Below are 19,524 nucleotides of genomic sequence, written 5' to 3' on the forward strand. Positions count from 1 at the left end.
AACATAATTAGGAAATTAATAGGGTGAATAGAGAGAATGGGCAACACAGCTGACTTCGGTGACACCCAGTTGCCTTGAATATGGAGTCTGCATGGCTGTTGGGGCTCCTGTTAGTGATGGGTCAGGAATCTCCCCTGGCTTCACAAAAATTACCTGTGGTGCTGAGAGCAGGGGAAAGAAGCAGCTGCGCTGCTCTATGGATATTTTGGGTGGTATCAGGCTTGAGAGCATGGAAAGGTGTCTATGTGAGACCAAGGAGTGGGCAGCATCAGGAGAATCTGCTGGGCGTAGACAGTGCTTCAGCTGCTGAAATGCAGTTTTTCTTATCCTTTCTCTTATCCTATCCTCTCCAGCTCCTCTTCAGTCTCAGGCTGACTTCTGGACTCATTCAGCCTCATCCCCCAAATCCTCAGATCTACAGAAAATATTTTCCAAGGCTCATGACCTTTTACTTTGTAATTTTTAAAAGGGATTTTTGAATAAATAAACCCATGAAATCATAGTAGAGAGCATACAGTAGGACATACCATGTCAACTTATAAACTGAAAACATTTGAGAACAAACACCCCCATCACACACATACCCTGCCCCCCCTCGCCCTGCAAAAGGCAGCATTAGAAACATTCTTGTATTTAGGTAAAAATGTGAGGCCTAAGCAGTTAAAAGGCAATGTGCTCTAAAGCTTCCCTAATCTATTTTCCTTCAATTCTTTCCACCTCTAAGAAGCTTGTGGAGTTAGTTGCCGATTAACATTCAGGAAGATTGTACTCTGTCTCCAGTTCATTGCTCTCTTGTTGGCTTATTGTTATTCAGAGCCCATTTATTGTAGATGAGCCATTCATTTTCCTCTAATTGGATGGGATTGGATTTCACTTTCATTGTTGGATGCATTGAAAACCCTGGAGGGGCTACAGGGATCAGCCCAGGGCTGGGGAGATTTAACTCAGCACAAAGTTTAGGTTGCAGCTGAAAGAAGCTGCAAATTTTCAAATTTTGGTGTTTTTTTTTTTTTTACATGCAAATGCCTCACATCCCTATTTGCAAGGTCTCCTTTGTCATCCCAAACATCTTCTTGCATAACTTATACTTCTGGTATTTTTATAGAGTTTCTCCACAAAGCATTCATCACACAGGAGTTGCTAGGAAGATTTCTGAGCATCAGAAAACCCACCAAAGGCTCTCCCTCCTGTCAGGATCCATCTGGCTTTCTGACTTTCCTTTTACAGTGCCAGGATCCTGTACTACAACATCCTCTCCTGCAAATGTGCTCAGATTCATTTGGAGTAGTACAGGGGTCTGCAAGCAGAAGGTAATTTGGAGATTTGCTCTGCAGTTACTTGCACTGCAAATTACTCCAGCAGCTGCTGTGTACCCACCTAAGGGCATGCTGAGGGCTGAAGAGCCTGCCCAGTGCTGAACACAGCCTGGGTTTGTCGTAAAGACAAAAGCCTGGACCAAATCCACCTCTTTCAGCCACCTCCTAACTCACTCTATAGTGTTGGCAGCAGAGCTAAAAATACATGTGGGCACGCACATGTGGGTGTGCGTGTTGCTCAGCTGTGTGGAAGCCACCTTCCCAGTCAGAAACATACGATGGCTGCAGTCACAGTGTGGGCAAGGGTAGCACAGTCAACTGTGGGCTCTTTGGCTGTAGCATCTCACACCTCAACAGAGAGCTCAGGGGTAGCAGGGAGGTAAAACAGGCTTATTCCCCTGGAAAAACATATCTGCTGAGAGCAGGTATCAGGAGTTAACTACCTGAATTAAAGGCAGTATTAAAATGAAACTCAAGAATTTAATTGTCTGAAAAATAGGTGTCTGATCCGCTGCAGGTTGCTCTGGAGTCAGTGGAGAGACAAGCACCCCTGGAGAGTGACTGATGCCTTCCGAGTTGGGTCTCACAGCTGGGATAAGTTGCTCTCTGCAGTGGAGAAGCAAAAGGATGCTTACCTTCAATGCAGGTCTGAGCTCTAACACATCCCCTAAATGCCCTCTAAGCATTCCTAAGCTCACCTCTAAACATCAGCTGGGAAGGTATAGCCAGGAGCTGCCTGTGGGAGAGAAGGGGAAGGGAGAAGAAAAGGATCAGGGAGGCAGTATGGCAGAACTGCCGTGGTGTGTTGGAAGGGTTAACATCTGGCCTCCTGCAGATGTGCATTTCATGGGGACCTGGGAGCTAGCTGAGCTGTGGCATTTACATGGCAAATCCTCCAGCAAAGTGCAAGCATGTACTGCAGCCTTTCCCTCAGAGGGGGCCTGGTTTGCACCTCTCTTTTCTTATAGAGCACAGATTTCCATTAAGCAATTGGGAGTGCCATACCTCTAACACTTTTACTGTGCTGACAGATACGTTTTAGACTGGCTAGCAGGTTTAAAAGCTACCAGAAGGGACATAGGGATGGATGGAAACACACATATACCTATAAACAGTGAGGATGTGATCAGAAAGCAGGTTATTAAAAGCATGAAAAAATTATCAGATAAATTGTTGAGAAAGCCCCTCTGCTCATGCACACAAAACCAAGCAAAACCCATTAAACATTAAAACTGACAAACCAAGCACCAAACATGCAAAGGTGCCTGAAGTTTAAATTAATATTAAAAACGAGAGGCATAAATTGTCCTGTTGCTTGCTGGGAGTTTTTTGTCTAAAAGGACTATGGGAGACACTAAAAGGCTTTGACATTAAGACCTGCATTACAAGTAACTGGTAAAAAGCACAGATGTTTTGAGGGCCTGCAGACCACCAGTAGCACATGAAACACCAGTGGCAGCAACCAGCCTGGCTGTCCAGGTTTGAAGGTGAGTTGACCAACCAAAGATCTTCAGGTGACAGCAAGCCCACCAGACCTCACAGTCTGTTTCTCGAATGCCCAATTATGTACATAAAATATCATTCTAGGTCTTTCTTTCAGTTCCACTAAACAAATCAAAGTTTTACATACCTTCTTCCTACAGAGATATTTGGTGGTTGTCAGCCTCTGGCTCTTGCTGATTCCTAGGGTCTCCAGGCCCGCATTAAACGAATGATAATTAAACAAAGCAAGTCTATGCGCTCAACAGCCGCTATCCCAGGATTGCAGCTCCCCTGGAAAACTGTGGTGGGCTGCAAAAGGAAATTACAAAAACCATCTGCTCTGGCTCCCACACAGCCTCCTCTTCACCTTCCCCTGGGTATGCTAACCAGCATGATTGTAAATAATCTCACTGAGTTTTTCAGGCCTCCGCACATTCGTGGTTATGGGCACTGAAGCTGGCCACAGTCATGGTCTCACCAGCACTATGTGGAGGGGATCAACTCCTTATGGCTAACAGTACTTTCCCACATTCCCTGTGCAGGGATTATGGAGCTTCTGCGAAACTCATTGGCTTTGACTATTACACACCACCTCTGTGCTATTTCCAGCACTTTTAGGTTGTTTTCCAAATTGGATATAGACATTGAGTGCCCCAGGGACACAGATCTTTCAGGAACCTGTTAGGCATTTTCCTTTGGACAATGTTCTCTAACAGCAATTACAGCTCAGATACTGCTGAGCTACTTACAGTCATGCTGTATGCACTGCAGCAACTTTAGCATGACTTTTTCTCCTAATGTTACTTCTTACTTAAGCTTGCACTGTGCATTTCCATTTTAACCAAGCTTCAAGAGAACCTTTGTAAAATTGTATGAACTCACATCAGTGGACATCTCTGTTGTATCCCATACTCAGAGTTCAGGTATTTTTCTCTTGCTTATCACCACTTCTTTTCACCTGTCAACTACAAAGAGTTGTAGTGGGGCTACAAAGAGGCAGTGGGGCTCACACAGGGAGTCAGCACCACAAGCAAGGAAGTTTGCTTCTCAAAGTCAAAACAGGGCAGCATCAGAGATACCGAAGTGCAGGCAGGGGATCTCTTAACTCTTCTGTCCTTGGGCACAGCTACCTTTCAGCTTCAGCTTTTGCTCATAAGCCGCACCAAACTCCACTCTCCTCTAGAGAAAAGCAAAGCCAAACCACTTATCCCACAGACATACAAACTCTGGGAGGTATTGACCTCTACTGGTGCAAGGGCTTTACCAAGTGAAATCTAGCAGGGATAGTAAAAATTACAGTCTTCTAAAACTCTTCCAAGCAATTACAGAAGGAAACGAGAACTTTCTGTGCCATTTTAATGTTTGCTGTTTTAGTAGAAAATTGACATGACTGTTTTATTTCATTTCAGGATTTTTGCTGTTTTCCTAATTTTGCCTTGTCTTTGGGTACTCATTTTTCCTTCCTCCCATTCTTAGCGAATTTGCAGAGATTGAAAAGAACACACACATACACGAATTGGGAAAATGAGAAAACAGATCATCCTTTTTCCTTCATCTGACTACCTTTTCCAAATGTTTTTGAATGGGAGCAACCAAATGGGCAAAAAAGGCCTTGAAGAAGCAGTGTGGAATGACAGAGGTGGGAAGCTGGAAGAGAAGAGCAGGACATCCCACCCCAGACTGCACCTCTCCACCCTCCTGAAGCAGAGGTTATTCTCAGGCTGACTAGCTCTCCTAGCTTCTCCTGCTGCCAAGCATTTATTTCCCAGGAAGCCTCTTTCCTGGCCCAAAACAGGTAGAAGGAATGTCTGGATCCTGTTTCTCAGATATAGGAGCTAAGCTGGCACTGATGCAGCCTTTCCTGTACTCTTGACATACTCACAAAGCCACTTTGCCTTAGGCTGGGAAAATCTGTCCTCATCTTCCATAGTTGTCCAAGAAATGACAATGAACAAATGGCTCCTGGTCACTCATTATTCACTTATGGGTTTGCCGCCACATGAACAAGCTGCGTCGTGACCTAAGGAATGAAAAAATGACTTATTCTTGAAGATTTGCACCCAATATTGCCATTTCCTCACTACAGACGTTCAAACTCCCCATCCCTATGCCTCTTACAACGCTGTTGTTCCTCTCACTGTGCTTCAGGAAGGGTCCCATGGTGTGCCCGGGTGCCCCATGGCTGGCAGGGCAGGATCTACTGCAGGGCCTTGCTGTGACAGCCTGAGGGTTTTCCACCTCCCACCTGGGCATTTGAGGGCTCACTTCTGTCTGAAGCATAGACCTAGGTCCTACCATGCACAAAAAAAGACAGGTCACTAGTTAAGGAGTAACAAACCCACCCCGGTCACAACAACCACTTACATCCTTGGGGTGTACCATCTCTGGAGAGGATGAGCCTCCATTACCTGCAGAGCTCCCTGATGGCAACAGCCCTGCTCCCTCTGCCATCCGTAGCCTACTGGGACATGGCTCCCACCACTTAACCCACCCCAGGGCTTGTGTAGAGCCATTAGGCTCTGGTGGCTTTGTTTGTTGGTAGTACAGGTGGGCATGAAGGGCTGTCCATGCCATATTATGTGCCCACCTGGGCCTGACTCACTGCAGCTCACAGGACACATAATGGCGCTTCCTCCTATAGCTGCTGTGCCCAGGAAGGGGAGAAGCACCACCTTATTCCACCCAGAGAGGTGGCAAAATCCCCTTGAAGCAGGGCACACCAGGCACCACTGTGAAGGGCAGGAGCTGCAGGGGCCTTGGCTCCTCAGGGATCACCCCACTGGCCATCTTGTTTATTTGTTATGAATAATCACAGCTCCCTTTTCCCCTCCCCGGGCACAAAGCAGCCCGCGCCCCAAAAGGCAGCGGTGTGTCGAGGTTGTGCGATCTCCATTAAACTGTATGCTCCCCGCCCGCTGGCCATAATGCACTTCAGATAATGCATTGACGCAATATATTTTCCAGGATAGGCTTTTGTTTTCTTTCTTGGCCACTCACCCTCTTTTCTGTGGTCAGTTTTGCTCATTTCTCTTGTAAGCTGTCTAGAGGCAGAGAAAGGGCTTTCAGTTTTAAGCAGTTTCCTTTTCAGTTTCCCTTTATTGAATTCCAACCTCCATTTTTTTTTTTTAAAGCATAGGGACATCATTTATCTTGGACTTCAAGTTGCAGGGGCCTTCAAGGGGCTTCTTTTTTCCTTTCCCAGCTGCATTTGTTGACACACAGTCAATCTGGTTTTCGCCTTCATTCCCCCTCTTCCCCCCAGCAGGCCATAAAGTATCGACAGCTGTGCCCTTTATTAGCATAGCCATTTTAAGCACAACAAGGGGGAAGAGACTAAATATATTACAGCCATTACCTCTGTCAAAAAGTGACAATTTTAAAACATCTTCGCTTTTCACTGGGCGAGGTGGCAGCACAAAAGAAAGTGCTATAATTTTAGTGTAAATGCTTTTTAAATATGGGTCACTTGGCCATAATCAATAGAAAGGATGGAAAAGTTCAAAGCTTGAGAACGGTTCAGGCAGATAGCAGGATTTTTTTTTTGTGGGGGGGTGTTTTTTTGTTAGAGGCTTGGCTTTAAAATATGCTAATTGGGGCAAAATTACAACAGTGAGAAGCATGCAAAACAAGATCTTGTTCCTGGCAGTTTTGTTTTCTGTGCAGCTCTGTTCATGCTTTTCCCATCTACTTATAAGTGTGTTTTACAACTTGGCCGGGAATTATTCCTCCCCAACAGGGTGTTATGAGCATTCAGGGACTGAGCAAACAGGAGGGGATCCAGGCAGGCACAACTCGCTTCTCAAAAAGGGGGGAAAAAAGTAAACTCCTGTTTTTTCAAATGCCTTTGGAAGTGTGATGTGCTGCAGCACTGTGATTTACCAGGCAAGATCCCTTCTTGCACATAAAATAACCCTGAAGCCTTAGAATCCTGGTGGATTCAGGTTTGGATTCTTACACTTGCTGTCTTTCATATATGGCAGAATCCTGCATTTCGAACTTCCAGAAGGAAGAATTGATCTTTTTGAGTAGATGAGGACTGACACCCACAGTCAAAATCTGTTGTGAGCTCTAAAAGGTAAAAGAGGGCTTACAGATGCCCCAAAGCCTGCTTTTGTTTTAATTTGTAATGGGTTTATCAGACACAGAGGAAGGGGCAATCTCAGCAGGGTTTATTTTGGATGGCTTCACCTTCCTCTCCATTTGTAACATCTGGGGAGAACTCTAAAGTCTTTTCTTCCTCTTATCTGTACCTCCCCAATTACAGTTTTTGCTTGAGTTTGCACTTTGCTTTTTAAATTTCAAAACACATGTAAAACTTGGCTTATACTAAGGCAAGTTGTTAAACAGGCTCCAAAAGCAAAGGTGCTTTAAGGGATCTAGTCTATGCAATAGCACGCACAATATTGCACAGCACCTACCAACTGTTGTGATTTGTCTTGTCATGGTTCCTGCAGGCCTGTCCTCTATTGCATTGAGCTGTCTGAATTTGTAGGAGAGAGGAAGCAAGCATCCTGCTCTGGGACGAGTGTGGTCCATGGCAAAGGGGAAACGGGAAGAAACTCTCACCACCCATCTTTTGGCAACCAATTTAGCAGTTAAATGTAACCAGCTGGTCTCCCCAGGCTCCCTCTGTAAGTCGAGGGAAGGAAAGCAAAGCTCCTGCAGAGGGTCATTCAGTGCACCCAAATTAGCCTTACTCTGAATTGTCCTCCCTCTCATCCGTGACTGGAGAAGGAGTTTGAAGAGACTACCCGGATAATTTAGCCAGCAAAGATGGGTGGTCTGAATAATTCCTTCCCCACCAACCTCTAAAAGCCTGCCTGGGTACCCCACAGAGATTGGCATGCTGTCGGAGGGATCGATTCCCAGGCACATCAGCAGTTCAGTAATCTGTGCTCATGCTGCTTTAAGAGAAAGCCGGGATGCTCAAGGAGCTTATTTGATCCTATTGGACCCTGCAGCTCCCAGCCAGGAGAGGTTGCTGACCACGTACTGTCAGATGCTGCTGTTGGACAAGTTGTGGCAATGGGCAGCTTTGGGGTGATTTTCTTTCCCTATCTGTCAGACTGCATCTACTGCTCTCAAGCCTGGCCAGAGGACACTGAGATGGAACAGCCTGGTCCTCAGAAGTGTTTTATGGTGGAATTGAAAGTGGCTCCAGCTGCATAGACAGGAGAGGTAGCTGCTTCTACTTCCAAACAAATGAGTTTGGTCCCTTCTTGTGGGACCCCCTCTTTCTCATCCTCACTTACACAGAGGAAAAGGTGTTCACTCTCAAGAAGGAAAGCAAGTTATGGAAGTATGGCACACCTCCAAAAAAGGAACCCAAAGTATTACTGATCCTTGCAAACAAAGGCAACACCCTAAAAAAGGCACAGCCTTCCACGGAGCCAAGTAACAGGTAAAAGTAGAGGATTAACTGGACTCACCTGCAGACAGTGTTGTTGGTGCTGAGAGGAGGAGCCCTGAAAAACACTCAGCTTTAATGCAAGCAGGCAATTACCACCATTTTCCATGCCAAACAGCCACATGGGTCTCTCCTATCTTCCTGGCCACCCTGTAGCCTTGAGCCTGCCCCTGTTACCCACAGGCATTAGGGAGACTGGCAGGGTAGCTGCCTAGGTCCCACCTCCATCAGGCAGGGCCTCTGCTGCCCTTAGGTCATCCCCAGGCAGCTGACTAGCAGCAGAGGTCAGGAAGGAGGTACAGCATACCCTTCCAGGCTCTTCTGCCTGCTCTTCAGCCAGCACTGAGAGATACTTCCACCTTCCCAGGCATAGCCAGCCGAGGGACATATGGCAAAGCTAAAAGGACATCACTTCCCCCCAAAATTCCTGGTCTAAATATTGCACCACCAGAGTGAGAACATGCATTTTGGAGAGAACCAGCTTCAGGATGAGCAAAAACTTTTACATGAAAAAAACAGGAAATGTTGCCTATAGCTTTTCATAAGAGCCAGAGCCATCCAAGTAACTTAAGATGTTAAAGACTTGAATTTGCAGGATTAAATAATACTTTTTAATTTTGCTGTCTGAAAGTGAGCTGCATCTTTGCACTGCCACTAAATCATCACTTTTGCATGCTTGAGCAGAAAAGAATCTGACCAGGGCAGCTGTTTTAACTTTCTGCTCATCAAAGACCAGCAAAGTCTGGCTCTCAACTGTTTGAACAGTGGAACAGTCTTTTTACAGCCAGCCTTAATAAAGCACAGGACTTTATTAGCTGGTTTGTGGTAATAAGGTGAAGTACAATGTTGTGGAATGCTCCTTCAGGAGATTTGAGATCTTGTATACTTTGGGGTTTACTTTCCTCTTTTGGACCTAGGGCGCTTGGCAACCAACTAATACGACAGCTTCATTGTAATATTCCCTTCCTTAAAGCCACCTTCAACAACTAGTTTTTCACTCAAGTAGAAGAAAATTATTGCTTGAAGAGCTATAAGGGAAATATATTATAACCTACTTTCTTTCTCTCTCTTTTTAACCTGAAATTGGTTGGGGTTTTTTTAAGCCATTGCAGACTTCCAGGTACTTGGAAAAACTCTAGATAGAGGGTGAAAGCTCTTGGCCACACTCACATACAGCAACATTGTTTATTCAGAACATCGAAGCTAATGTTTTTCTCTTTGGCAGATTTCTTTAAAGTTAAGCTGATTTTCTCATGACAACATTTGTAACAGACTGTAAACATCCCTTTTTCCTGAAAATCACTTCTGGAGCACATGAAGTTTCACTTACCATTTGAGAATACCTGCCAGGACATGCTCATGAACATTTAAACAAATGCGTCTGCATTATCTCGCAAAAGAACAAAGTAACCTGACAAATTTCAGCAATTCCCCATCATCCTTTGTTTCCTGACTGTAAAGGGAAACCAAAAAAAGCAAAGCTTCCAAATCACTGATGAGCTATAATGAGAACTGTGGTACTTCAGACTGCTGTTGCCAAAACAAAGCCTGAAACACAAGTTTATATATGTGGGACTGACTGTGAAAGGCTCTTAAAGAATGAAAGGTACACATCTCAGGAACCCACCAGTAAACCTCTTGACATTTTACTCAGAAGAGTTCCTTTTTCTGATTACAGCATCTTGTTAGTCAACTGCACTTGAGTGTTTTGGAGGGAAAATGGAAACATAAATTTATATAATCAAATATAAGTATTTCACATAATACAGAATAGCCCATACAGAGCAGAGGCAGCAAACCTTTCATTGCTCTCCAGGTTTGAGACTGCCTGGCATCCAAATATTGCAAGTTGCGCAGATTCTTACGGTCTCCTCAGACAGGAACTTCAAATGCAGATGTGGCACCTCTGTATTCTGCTGGGGAGGAAAGAGAAAGCATTCCCAAATCTGACTGGGCTCACTGCCCCATTTGCTGGTTTAAATAGGGTTCAGTTGCCTCCACTTTTGGAGGTTCATCTTTGAAAATAAATACAGGAGCAAATCGTAATTTCTCAGCAAAGACTTTAAGGAAGATCTTTTTTTTTTTTTTTTTTGTTAAACCACCAAATACTCATTTTACTTTTCTCCAGACTCCCATCCATCTCAACAAACACATGGTTACTTTGAAGAGCAAACACCACACAAGGAAGCAGAAGCTCTGCTGTGTTGGAGGAACTACATCCCAGGATTCTCTCAGATCTCCAGCTAAGGATGGACCTATGCTATGTTTCAAAGACGAAGCAAAAATCTTGCAGCACCCCTTCCACAAACTCATTTTGGAGCAAGGGATGCTTAGGGATGCTGCACTAGTAGAAGTTATTAATTTAATAGATCAACCTGCATTACAGGCAACCCAACTATGAAAATCACTCTTGAGCTAGGGCATTCAGGCAGAAACTCCTACACTTGGTCTTTGTAATTGAAGCAGCATCCCATGTCTGTAAAACCTACTACCAGCATGTAATTTCCAAGATAAACTAAACAGAAAAACTGTTTATTGCAACTATTGTTGCCTTGTTGCAATTGCCAGGAGCCAGACCACAAAAGCCTCATGCTATACCATCTGTAATGAAATCCCTGGAGCCATGATTGTTCTATTAATCTCTTTAGCCAGCTAACTGTAGAAGTATATTCTACAACTCATGAAGCAACAAATGGAGATTTTGCTCTTTTTCGTGCCCTGTACATGTCTCTTTATAGCATTGCTATATAGAATTGCTTTTCCAGCTCCAAGAAATGGCCTCAGCTGATGCCAAGACAACACTCATTGACAGAGCTAGTGAAGTTTTGCTCCTAAGGGAGGGTTCATAAAGTCTTTGCACCTGCAGTGCACTTAATGCTTGCCTCTACTGGGCTCCAAGTCCTCAGTGGATGATGCTAAACCCGGGATTACATTTCTGACATCCAGCATACAGAAATGTTTACAATCAATGTCCCTAAGTTTCCCTAGGGTTTCTTTGAGTATTTTTTTGTCCACCTCCCCCACCCAAAAAAACCCTGTCACTACTAGAGCTGGACAGCATCCTTTGGGAAAACAAACCTGAGTTTTGAGAGGACAGTTCTATATTGTTTTTTTTTAAGTCTTTTCAGGAGACTAAGGAGATCTGTGAAAGAAGCTCCTCACACGGGAAACAAGAGCATGATTTCACACCATGTCCTCCCTTCACAAGGTCTTTAAACACCAACTCCTTTAGTTCAGCGAACCAGTCAAGTCATAGGAAGCAAAGACAAACCACCAACCTCTGAAAGGTTCAGAAGGAATGGCATGTGTCTGCTTCTAATAAAAAAACCCCAAACCAAGAAAGCCATGAATTACAAACTAGACATGGATTATTCTTCATGTAATTCATGCTGTTAAGAACACTTCATTCATTAATACACAGAGGAAGAAACCAAGCAGGCAAAGAGGCAACAACAGTGGTGCAGCATGTCTAAAACTTTAATCTTTGTTTTAAAAGAGTACAGAGTCGAAAGAAGAAGACACTTTCTTCTCCTTCCCATTCTCCATCCCATCGCTTCCTAAGTTCTCCCTAAAAGGAAATATTTGTTGATTAGTTTGACTTCAAGTGAGGCATTCCCGTTTATCTCCAAAAGTAGGCCCTAGTTCAGTAAAACACTCGCACATGCACTTCACTTTACTCCACTCCCATTCATGGCAACATTTAAGTGTACACACTTGAATGCTGCTTTGAATAGGGATGTTTTTAACTGAAGACTTAACTGAAGACAGGGACGGAGTATATTCGTGTGGTCATAACAGGGCAGAGGAGGTAGAACAAACACCATACATCATCTTGTTCCCAATTTAAAGGTAATTTTAGCAGCAGTCAGTGACTGACAACGTTGGCAAAATCCTAAGCAGCAGCTTAACCACAGAAGTGTGTAGCAGTAAGAAATCCAGTGGCATTTAAAAAAATCAGTTAAAGCAACTTCACAGGGTCAGTCAGGCTTCCAAGTTGGAACACCCTCTGCTTCTAATGCCATTCAACAAACACGCTTCTTTCATTACAATTATATAAAGGGGAAGACTGGCAAGACAATACAAAAAAAATAAAATATCAAGAATGGGAAAAGCTACAGAGTTCAGAAAACAGGATTCTGGAAAACTGAAATGTCTGTATTTTATTTCACATTGTACGCTTTCACTTTTTATCCCTTTGAAATATGTTTAGTTTTAAATTAGTAAAGTCCATAAACTAATACATTGGTATGTTCTTTAAACATACATAATAAAAATTCAGGCATTATACCATATTTAAATATCCCAATAATAAAAGAGTTAAAGTAATGCTGGCTAATGTGAGGACAAAATGCCTAGATAAATGATGTTGTGGCTTTAAGGAAATGTGTGGATTAGAGGAGAATTGAGAGCGAAGCAGGTGATGCTTTAGTCTGAATCTGAACTGTCTTGCTTGTTGGTATGGTACTGGCTGACTGCTTCTTCCAAAGGAGCCATTGTACCATCCGGCCGCACTCCCATTGGTTTTATAAGCTCATCTCTGGAAGAGATTTAAAAGAAGAATATATATTAGCATATGCACACATATCAATTCACATGTGTATAATGCAGTCACATACAGTATATGCTTTAGTGCATAATGGGCCTTTAAAAGGAAGTTATTTCTGCTAAAGCCCTCTGTTTTGAAGAAAGAGGAACAAAAAACCTTCCAAAATAGGTGGGAGGGGAAGAGCAGGATAGATAAAGACTTCATTCATGTAGGCCAAACCTACTTAGCCAATTAAAGACACCATGAAAAGTCAGTGCCTAATAGGCTCAAGACACGGAGCAGGTTCCCTGTTTTAGATACACAAACTAGCTTGTCTTCTGAGAGTTCCCTGACAGCCATTTCTTCCTAAAATCTCACCTGCCATTCTGGCCCGTATGTGTCCAGGCAATTAAACCAATGATTTGATACATATTCACCCTGTTGAAGGAAATAAATCAGTTACGAGAACAGACTTTGCCTACACCACTATTAAGGGTAAGTACTTGTTGATTCACTTAAAAAAAAGCTGACTGATTCTAATACTATTCCTTTTGTTTGTGGCAGTTTAATTACAGGATTGACAGCCATTTTAATCTCTTCAAAGCTCCAAAGGCCTCTCAGCAGCTAATCCAATTATATCTACTCCACAAGCTACAGCCTCATCTAAGACATGATTAATTATTGATTAAGCCAATCAAAAAGTATTAGCAAAGATTTATTTAATCCTTACTTTTTATCACCTCATTTATATGTGGATTATGGCAAAAGCTGTAAGGGCAAAGATAACATTTTGATTTCCTGCTTAAAAAAAAAGAATACCTCTAAATATTCAGGAGTCACCTTAAATAAAGGAGCAGAGGTTTGATGTCAATGTACCCCTTGCTTGAAAGGCAGCCCACTAAAACTACCAGCTTAACACACATATACCATGCTCCCGAGCCACGGACCATAGAACCCCATTGCTCAGTGGGGAAGAGAATGAAGACCCTGGGCCCACTGTAGGAGAGGATCTGATTCAAGACCATCTTAAAAACCTGAACATACACAAGTCCATGGGCCCTGATGAAATCCATCCGCGGGTCCTGAAGGAGCTGGCGAATGAAGTTGCAAAGCCACTGGCCATGATATTTTAAAAATCATGGCAGTCAGGTGAAGTTCCTGATGACTGGAAAAAGGGAAATATAACCCCCATTTTCAAGAAGGGGAAAATGGATGACCTGGGGAATTACAGACCAGTCAGTCTCATCTCTGTGCTTGGCAAAATCTTGGAGCAGATTCTCCTGGAAGGCATGCTAGGGCACATGAAAAAGAGAAATGTGCTTGGTGACAGCCAGCATGGCTTTACTAGGGGAAAATCCTGCCTGACCAATTTGGTGGCCTTCTATGATGGTACTACGGAACTGACAGACAGGAGTGGAGCAGCTGATGTCATCTACCTGGACTTGTGTAAAGCCTTCAACACTGTCCCTCATGACATCTTTGTCTCTAAATTGGAGAGACATCAATTTGATAGGTGGACCACTCGGTGGATAAAGAACTGGCTGGATGGTCGCACTCAAAGAGTTGGGGTCAACGGTTCAATGTCTGGCTGCAGACCAGTAACGAGTGGTGTCCCTCAGGGATCGGTGTTGGGACCAGTCTTGTTCAACATCTTTGTCGCTGACATGGACAGTGGGATTGAGTGTGCCCTCAGCAAGTTTGCCGATGACACCAAGCTGTGTGGTTCTGTTGATACGCTAGAGGGAAGGAATGCCATTCAGAGGGACCTTGACACACTTGTGAGGTGGGCTGATGCCAACGTCATGAAGTTTAACCATGACAAGTGCAAGGTCCTGCACCTGGGTCAGAGCAATCCCAGGCACAGCTACAGGTTGGGCAAAAAGGAAATTCAGAGCAGCCCTGCAGAGAAGGACTTGGGGGTGTTGGTCAATGAGAAAATGAACATGAGCCAGCTCCAGTGTGCACTCACAGCCCAGAAAGCCAACCGTATCCTGGGCTGCATCAAAAGGAGCGTGACCAGTAGGTCGAAGGAGGTGATCCTGCCCCTCTACTCTGCTCTCGTGAGACCTCACTTGCAGTATTGTGTGCAGTTCTGGTGTCCTCAACGTAAAAAGGACATGGAACTGTTGGAACAAGTCCAGAGGAGGCCACAAGGATGATCAGGGAACTGGAGCATCTCCTGTATCAAGACAAGCTGAGAAAGTTGGGTCTGTTCAGCCTGGAGAAGAGAAGGCTGCGTGGAGACCTCATAGCAGCCTTACAGTATCTGAAGGGGGCCTACAGGGATGCTGGAGGTGGGCTCTTCATTAGAGACTGTAGTGACAGGACAAGGGGTTCAAGCTTAAACAGGGGAAGTTTAGATTGGATATAAGGAAGAAATTCTTTACTGTTAGGGTGGTGAGGCACTGGAATGGGTTGCCCAGGGAGGCTGTGAATGCTCCATCCCTGGTGGCGTTCAAGGCCAGGTTGGACAAAGCCTTGGGTGGCATGGTTTAGTGTGAGGTGTCCCTGCCCATGGCAGGGGGTTGAAACTAGATGATCTTAAGGTCCTTTGCAACCCTAACTATTCTATGATTCTATGAAGCAAAGGCATTTCACCAGCTCTCTGCCTGGTCTGCACTACTACCTTGTCTGAAAAAGGGGACAGAAATTGTTTGTAGACAGCTGGCAAGCTAACCTTAACACAACCACTGGAACAGCAAGAAAGGCCACAACAGAGTCCTGGGTGACAAGGTCTAGTGTGAGGTGTTCTTGCCCATAGCAGGGGTGCTGGAACTAGATGATCTGCACATCCTTTCCAACCCTAACTATTCTATCATTCCATGAATTGCATGCATATACTGGATATGGTACAGTCAAGCAGCAGTTAAATTAAGTCTCCAAGAGTCTTTTTTTCTCAGGAAGCGCAGAGACTAGCAAGATAAACGCTGGCTATTTGCACAGTTGTGGCAATCAGATACTATGGTTATAAGCTCACAAATCCCACTGCCTGTGGCATTTTAATACATGAAAAACTGGACCTGGAGAAATGGCTGTGGTTTGGCTAAGGAGGCCTGAGTGGGAAGCTGGGGGCCAGGGAAGGTTTGTAATGACTATACTGAAGAGCCTAGGCTTTGAAGTTGCATCTGACAGCAAAGACTTTCTTCACAGGAAAACCTCCCTATAACATCTAAGGCCTTTTTGGCTTTCAAACACCTTAATACAAACCAATTGTCTTTTGAAATCTGCAAACTTGCAACAGTTCTTCAGTGTCACTTACTCAAGTTCAAGCCTCAACAGTGGTCTATTACACTTGTATTTTAGAATACCCTGGTAAGTCCTTACTCGTATTTTTTAAGTCCTAAAAGTAAAAACATAGCTACAAAGAACAAAATCACCTTTGCCTGCCTTCTAAACTTAGAGCATCCTAGATTTTTGTTTTAAAAACCATACCATATATTCTTAGGTTGCAACATTTAACACTGTAGCCCAAAGTCATAGAATCAGGTCATTAACTAGTCACTTACAGTTTATTACTGGTAATAAATAAATTATAAGCACTACTAAAGGATAAAGAAACAGCTCAAGAAAAAGGAAAGAGACAGACAAACATGGTCCAAAGTCCCCTATGTGGGGACTTCCCTCTCCTCATGTAGGGATCCTTACAATATATTTGTAAATATTGTTACCAAGTCCTATCTCACCATTTGTCAATTTCAAAGACACATTTCTTTCTCAGCTACTTCTCTTTTACATCCTGCTACATGCTGCACTACAGAACCTGACACAAAGTTTATATGCTACCCTGTTGAGTCATCTAGAGAGACACTGAACACCAGATATAATAGATAAGACATCCATATGCACAAGTACTGGTCTGTGGTTTTTGTGGGGGTCTTTTGCATGACATGTTACACATTTTGCATGACAATGTAATGCAGAAGTCTGAGTCACTGACATGCATTTGTATCTTCTTTGGTGATGCTCAAAAGCCTGTTTCTCAGTTCACTGTACTCATTTCAAAGTGCACTGTTATGAATCATTCTGTAGTGCATTTGAGGTTCATTTCCAATGCATTTCCTTCTCTCTGGGCTTCAACTATGAGCTAGGCTGAGCTCAGATTTCATAGAATAACACATATATTTATCAATTACCTCTCTGTTCCTGCAGGAACTTCCTGCTTTGCAAGTCCTTGGCAGGATGAAAGACAGTTTTTACAAGTTCTCTCTGTATGAGAAGGATGAACTCCATACATCCTTCCTCAAACAAATGCTATCCAGTGAAACTGAAGTGTATGAAGACACAAATACCTAGGCCATCAAAAGACGAAGTAGGAGAAGAAGCAGGTATCAGCCTAGGTTTTTCCTAACTATAACCTAGTCCTAAAACTGTGTAAAACATGGCATTCTTTCACTAGTGAAGACATGACTGAAAGCTCTGAACTCCATACAAGCTTCCTCCTGGTTTTCAAAGTGGAAACACAGAGAGGGAAATAAACAGCTGAAAAGATCAGGACTGATTACAAAGCTAGCTTCAGAAGTTTGGAACAACTATCTGCTAAATAACAGACTTTTGGATTTGATTGCGAAGGGCATCACTTCAGTACCATACTGAAGTTAGCTGATCCTTACATGATATAAATGGTCTCAGCTCTGCCTGCCTCAGCAACTTTGCCCATTCAGCACTGAGATACCTCAACTGAACTTTTGACAACTTGGGTTAGCTGAGGATGTGCTAAGGTGAGCAATAGTACCTTAAGTAGTATATAGTTAAGGTTCTACTTAAGGTGAGATACAAAGTGGCAAGGAAAGCACCAGAAACCAGCAGGTATAGCCTCAGGAGACAGTTCACTACCCAGAAACTGGACGTTTCCAGTACATCTATAGGGCAGAAAATAGATTGCTTCAGCCCAGTAGGTGGCAGTGGGAATACCATATCCATGAAGATACATACACGTACATAGTGTGTGTATTTATGCATATTTGAAATATTTGAACATCCATATGTGACCTCTCATATAGTCAAATACACCTTCTTGCAACATTCATTTTTCTAATGCAAACAAAGCATTCTATTCAAGTGTACTTAGAAACACACCATAATTAAACAGTTGGTAAAATGCATTCTCTTCTTCCACTTCCAGATCTCCCAAGAGTCCCTTCAAATGTATCTATACAAGTTCTAGCTTCCTGCTTGCCATTTAGCTTAACAACTCAAAAATCATTCCCTTGTTTTGAAGGGTAACTCTTTCTTGTCTGCTTTATGTGCTATAGGGCAGCATTGACACACAGAATTAATGACAGTGTCAGTAATCAAACAGTCATCATGTAAACACCAGTCTGCTCCTTTGATAAAATGGCATGTTAGGGACCTATTCACCTCTTTATAATTGAGTACTACATAATAGTTCCGATCCTTTCATGTAACATTATTTTGTTCTATGGCTAAAAAGGGGAAGAAAAAAAAACCCTATGTAACATTGCCTTCTTCATTGATCCTATGATTAATTTTGTGTTTTTAATGAGTATGGTTGCTTATTTAGACAGGTTCTCTTACATACTTGTTTTGTTGACTTCTGTTCAATGTACAACAAAACCCGAGCCATGATAATTGGAGACCATTTCATCAGCAAAAGGATTCTTGCTATTAATACAAGGTTGGCTTGGAAAAAGCATCCTGACATTTTAAATTAGTCAATTAATATACAATTCTACCTACCATTTATAATAGAAAAAACTGCTAGCAGTGTTTCCAGACATTTTAATTAACACGGAGTGTCTCAAATATTCCATTATATCAGCAGACAGAATACTGTACCACACTGATTTAAGGTGGCTACCTTGATATTTTTCAAAAATGAAAGGTTCAGTTAAATCTTTTTGCAGATTTGAGGAGTTTTTCAAAGCTGAAAGATGTGCATCACATACAGAGGACACCAAGTTACAGTCACCAAACAATTCTCAATGAATCAACAAGATCGTATTGGCCCTTACTCCAGACAAAGCCCATACAGCTACTTCAGGGCCAAGTTCAGGCACCCATCAAACTACCTAAGTAACATTTACATCTCCAAGAGCTGCAATATCAAGATTTTTCATCTTCGTTTACACTTATAATGATTTTAAAAAGTAATCTCATCTAGCCAAATTTGAGTAAAATATTACTTTCTATAAAAGCTTTCATAGAACCCAAATCTATGCTAATACATTTGGTTCACAACCAATATTCATCTTACTTCCATACATTTTGATAAAACAAAATTGGGTGATTAATTTTAATTTAGCCTTGTCAATTGTCAATGACCCCATGAACAGGCCTAATACCAACAACCTAACAGAATAGAAACAATTTGGAACTAAGACCTGAAATACCCAAATGCATGCATTAGTTTTATATCATCTCAAACCAGTTTCAATTCTTCAGTGCCAGTGCTGAAAATAAAAACCCACTGGCATCTTATGGAACAAGGTTAAAAATACCACTTTACTACTTAAGAGTTTCAATAAACCTAAACAAAGAGCACAGTGTAAACAGCAGCCATTAATGCAGGCTATGACTTTACAGTGAAGTTGTAGCGTTTTGTAAATTTGCTTTGTGACTTCAATCCGTCATCGGATAACATTTCAAAACCAATACAAAGCCAGTCAAAGCTGAATCCAGAACACCCCAGTGACAGACTGGCCTGATAATCCTCATCAGTCAGGAAGGAAAGCAAGTTCTTCAGACCTTCAGCTTCATTTTGTTTCATACCTTTCTCCAGTAAAAAAAGCATGCTAGCTCTTCAAAGCTTGGCTTCTATTACCAGGACAATACAA

The 19,524-nt window shown here is 42.8% G+C and overlaps 1 protein-coding gene across 2 annotated transcripts in view; it reads right to left on the minus strand.

The window, feature by feature from the left end:
• Nucleotides 1–11,664: 11,664 nt before the first annotated feature.
• RIC8B (RIC8 guanine nucleotide exchange factor B) overlaps nt 11,665–19,524 on the minus strand; it is a 37,460-nt gene continuing 29,600 nt past the window's right edge. For both annotated transcript variants that reach the window (XM_005150422.4, XM_031050130.2), the window contains exon 10: nt 11,665–12,742. In XM_005150422.4, coding sequence (XP_005150479.1) covers nt 12,631–12,742 — 112 coding nt within the window. In that variant the 3' untranslated portion in view covers nt 11,665–12,630. The remainder of the gene's footprint in view (nt 12,743–19,524) is intronic.

The sequence above is a fragment of the Melopsittacus undulatus genome, chromosome 5 (genome assembly GCF_012275295.1).
Source record: "Melopsittacus undulatus isolate bMelUnd1 chromosome 5, bMelUnd1.mat.Z, whole genome shotgun sequence".
NCBI lineage: Eukaryota > Metazoa > Chordata > Aves > Psittaciformes > Psittaculidae > Melopsittacus > Melopsittacus undulatus.